The sequence below is a fragment of the Limulus polyphemus genome, unplaced genomic scaffold, assembly GCF_000517525.1.
Source record: "Limulus polyphemus unplaced genomic scaffold, Limulus_polyphemus-2.1.2 Scaffold2698, whole genome shotgun sequence".
Taxonomy (NCBI): Eukaryota; Metazoa; Arthropoda; class Merostomata; order Xiphosura; family Limulidae; genus Limulus; species Limulus polyphemus.
The window spans coordinates 100,124-104,861 of record NW_013668308.1 but is presented as its reverse complement, the minus strand read 5'-3'; the positions used below and the strand labels follow the sequence as shown (position 1 = coordinate 104,861).

Genomic DNA, 4,738 nt, shown 5'->3' with positions numbered 1-4,738 from the left:
AGAGTATACTAAACTTTACACATTATATAGGATACACTAACGTGATGTTTGAGCGGTTTGTTTAACTATTATACGTAATGTATGTTTTTTGGGCGGTGGTTAATGAAAGTGTTCCAAAATGCAACATTAATTTCTTGACAACCTAATATATAAAACTGGAGCATACTCAAAATTCCTTTTAAAGACAAAAATCACAAAATTTCTTTAAAATTTATAAAATGATATTATCACTTAACATTTGTTTGTCTAACCTATTAAAGTATTTATTTTATTTCAATGTATACATTTTCATGAAATCTATATCTTCTTTGTCTAACAGCTCATGAGAAAAGCAGCATTTTTTTCACAACTAATAGGTCAACTCTATAAAATTGCACATTAATGTGTCTAATACACACAATCATGTCAAAATTTGCAAAATAACATACCATACAGACGGTTATCATGGACAGATGATAACTGTTGACCAATAATTTTTAAGATTTTCTGCTGTACCTCGCAGTCCTCATTTTTGAATGCTTGAAGCAACCATTCTTGTACTTCTTCCATGTGACTTAAGTGTTGAAGTCCCTCTACAGCTAACACTTTATACGCAAATTCTTTTGGGCATTTGTTTGCAAATGTTATGACATCAGAAATCATAATAGGATTGGCCCAGTTTCCAATGGACTTAAATACATGTGTCATTTTGTCTGAAAACCGACATGAATCATCAGATATGTCTTTCAGTTCCTGTTGTAAGATCAACTTCATCTCGTGTATGAAATCTTCAAATTTCACTCTGCTTCCTAAAGAACCTAGTCCTTCCAGTAGGTGATTAGCAAGGCTAGATTTTTTCTTTCTTAGGTCTTGGTAGTATTTCAAAATCTTCCTGATAAAGTTCTTGGATGGATTGTCAATTGACTCCAGAAGTCTAATTACCAAAAGTTGCTGTTCCTCTGAGAATTTCACTCCAGAAGCAAGAGTCAAATACTCAAACACCACCTGTTGTAAGTAAATGTATAAACAGATTAAAAGTTACTTGAAAATATAACTAAATATATATATATAAAATATGTCCAGTACTATGTTAACACAGAACTAATTATATCAAAATAACTTCCTAAAACATTCCAGTGTGTTATGCACCAAATAAAAAGACAAATTGATATGCATCAGTTTTAATCCAAAATTATTTGCCAAGTACATACTGTGGCTCTGTCCATTCTCTTATAATATCATATTAGTATAGCCTTAAAACACAGATTGTTTTGAAAACTTTGAAACTTACTGTTTCTGCTCTAACTCCACCAGTTAAAGTGATCAGTTGTAAGACAGTCAAACATCTCTGAAAGTCTGCTAGGCTGCAAGTACGTTTTAAAACCTACAAGAAAAAAAAAAAAAAAATACTGACATAAAATAAATTTCTAATAAAGATAGAACTGATTGGAGAATTTTAGTTTTAATAAGAAAATTACTTCACTCATGCTTGAAGAAATTTCTGGGTGCAAAATTATTTTTCATACAAACTCACATCCATAAATACAGAGAGAGATATTACAATTCAACTCAACCCTTCACTAACTCACTAGTTATCTTTTAATTTTATTTAGCTTACTCATTTCTAGATGAATTTATGTTTCATTAGAGAAACAAACAGAATACCCAGTGTAAAACAAATTTTAGGTAAGAGCAAACCAACCAAATGTATGTTAAAGAATGCTATTAGAAACAACAATATCCTGGAAAGTGAAAAGTTTTCTAAATTTCAATAAACTGAGGAACTTTCATAATTTTCACAGGACACTCTTTTCAATGAATATAGCATGAATTAGATATAAATCTTGATAAATATACAAACAAACAGCAAAAACTTATCAAGTAAGTTTTGAGAAAGTTACATAAACTTTCAGAACAAATTATCATAACATAACAGATAGGCCCGAGTTTGCAGGAAAAAATACTTTAAAACAGGAAATGAAACTTTTTTCATTAAAACATGTCTTGCTACTTTTAATAATGTGTGTGCATTGATAGTTTTATTATAAAGATGATTTTAAAGAATTTGGAAAGGATGAATAGAATTATTACTACATATTTTAAGTAAATTACCTTGAAAGATGAAATTTATGATATCAAATAATAATTAATGGAAAAAAACAAATTCCAATCAAAAGTTATTTGAAGAGGGTTCATAAAATACATATAAAAAATTAACAAAAGCTTAAAGCATAATACAAGTAACATCATTATAAAGAAAAATGGTTGAATATATGATGTTTTTAGAGCAATTTTTTTTTTTTAGATTAAGAATAGTAACTGAAGGGTTTCCTATTATCACAAAACTAATATAAATATACTGTCTTTTGGAAACATAAGTTGTTAATACATTAATGTGTAATTATTCTGTTAAAACCACTTGCACATTAATTTCTTACATAGATAAAACTTTTGTTAAAAAAGAAAAAATACTGTTTTGCAATAGGGTTTAAAAGGAATCTTCATTTAAGCTTTGTTAAAAAAGAAAAAAAATTCTTACATAGGTAAAAACTTTTGTTACACAAAATATAAAAGTATAAACAAGAGCTACAATATAATTAACCATGTTACAAGATAAAGTTGTGAAGATGACAAAGCCATTTCTCACAATGCAGGAAAATGAATGATAGTGTTCATGTACCTTAGAGGTGAAAGTGCTCTGCACTGCTCTAACCCATTTTTTGGATGACATAGAATCTGGAAGTTGATGCTCTAGCCCAACAATTTGCATCACCTTTTCAACTAGTAATCAAGAAAAGTTAATTTAATTATGAAAAATAATGCAAACAGAAACTTGTAGTTCATTGTTATTCATCTTCAGTTATATAAAATTATGATTTACACGTAAAAATATATGTTTATAAATTAAATCTACAAGCAATTAGTACAAAGTAAATAGAAGGTAAAATGTATCCACTTCTCTTGTTAGATCTGTGTATTCATATAATACATGTTTAAATAAATGATCACAATCTTGGTTAACAATGACTTTCAGGAAGTTAGAAAGAGTACTATTAGGGATAAAAGTAGTGGATTTAATTGTAATGAGCCAATTCTGTTGAGCAACAGATTTCAGCCCTTGGCTTGAGCATATGAGGAACTATTGGAAGGAAGGGAAACAAAAGGTTAAGAAAATATGATATGGATGATAAACTTAAGGAGGCTATAGTTATAGGTGATTCCTTGACAAGGCATGTGGATAGGATAGTCTGTTGAGTAAATAAGGAGAAAAGAATTAGATTATGCTACCCTGGAGAACAGGTAGAGGATATAACTGACAGAGCAAGAGATATAATAAAGGAAGCTTGCAATGCACAGGTTAGTACATAGAATTCGTCAAATAGCCTTCTAGAAATTCATCCTCTGGTCATAGGGTAACAGAAACTTTTGTAGAATTTAATTGAGGGTAGAAAGTAACTGATAAATGAAAAAATATATAAGAAGTGCAATATTAAAAGAATACAGCAATTCTGCCAAATTGATTTATAGGCAAAGTTATTTCTATTCTGCAGCCACCCCGTTTTGTAGATTCTTATTGTGTCTATAAAACAATACTGGCCAATTATGTTTTTTTTTTCAATAATACAAGTGGAAATGTTATTATGAAGGAAAATATTCTGCATGACTGAACAATTTATAATAAGGTTAGTATCTCTTAAAAAGGATTGAGGGATGAAATTTTATTTTGAGGAAAATGTTAATATCTATTGATGTTCAATTATTAAAAATCTTACATACTGGAAATAGATAGAAACACTATTCACAAATTTAGGAAAGAAATTTCCTTTTCTTATCAACTTGCTTAAAAAAATCAAATACTGCAATAACATTACTGCTTTTTTTACAGATTATATGAGGATGTTAATGTTATCTTTTGTTTTACAATTATAAGAGTTCTAAGTTTCTTGCAAAAAAAATAAAAAATAAAATAGATTGAATAAACTTCAGTTGCAATAAGAAGTATCACTATGTACATACAAGATTTGGGGCTCAGGCTCATAGGTACAGGAATTTGTCATTTCAGTATAATGTTGATCATGGTTTTCTATTCTGATCTTTCAAGACATCAACTTGGAATTCAGGGCACTATCTAATAGAATTGGAGCAACAACAACAACACACACACACAAAACAAAACAAAAAACAACAACAACAACATTTGTCTATTAAAACCTTGACTCAGTGATTGATATTGGTTTGTGTGCTGTTGGCTAGAAGAAGAAAAAAAAGTGTTTTTACAAGCTCAGTTTATTAAGGTGTTTTTATGTGTTGTCATATAGAGTGTAAGCTTTAATTGTTCTAAGAGAGATAATTTTCCAGTTAGTGAACCATAGATAAAGTATTTGAAAGATGAAAATTTTAAATTCAAAATCCAGATTTATATCCTGAACTTTTGCTGTACAATACAATGAAACAAATTAAATAACCTACACATTATAATTGTTATGAACCTTTCAGAATAATACTGTTACGACAGCGGAAGTCACGTGACGCTGGTAACCCATGATGAGTTTCTAGAAGATTCACGAAGAGACGAGATGTACAATTTATATATATATAAGACCGGTAAGAAGTGACGGCTACAATGGAATTGAATTGCAGACAGAGATAGAGACGGACAATTGAGTCAAGCGCGTGAATCGTTCGTTGAGCGTTTGTTTAAGTTAAACTGACTGTGGGAATTAAGTATATTGCAAAGTTGTATTGAGAAAGAATAAAC

At 29.4% G+C, this 4,738-nt stretch overlaps 1 protein-coding gene across 1 annotated transcript in view; it reads right to left on the bottom strand.

The window, feature by feature from the left end:
* LOC111087826 overlaps positions 1-4,738 on the bottom strand; it is a 26,309-nt gene that overhangs the window by 7,082 nt on the left and 14,489 nt on the right. The window contains exons 6-8 of the mRNA XM_022395865.1: positions 2,660-2,760; positions 1,271-1,363; positions 429-984 (exon numbers count right to left, since the gene is read on the bottom strand). Of these exons, the coding sequence (XP_022251573.1) occupies positions 429-984; positions 1,271-1,363; positions 2,660-2,760 (750 nt within the window). The remainder of the gene's footprint in view (positions 1-428; positions 985-1,270; positions 1,364-2,659; positions 2,761-4,738) is intronic.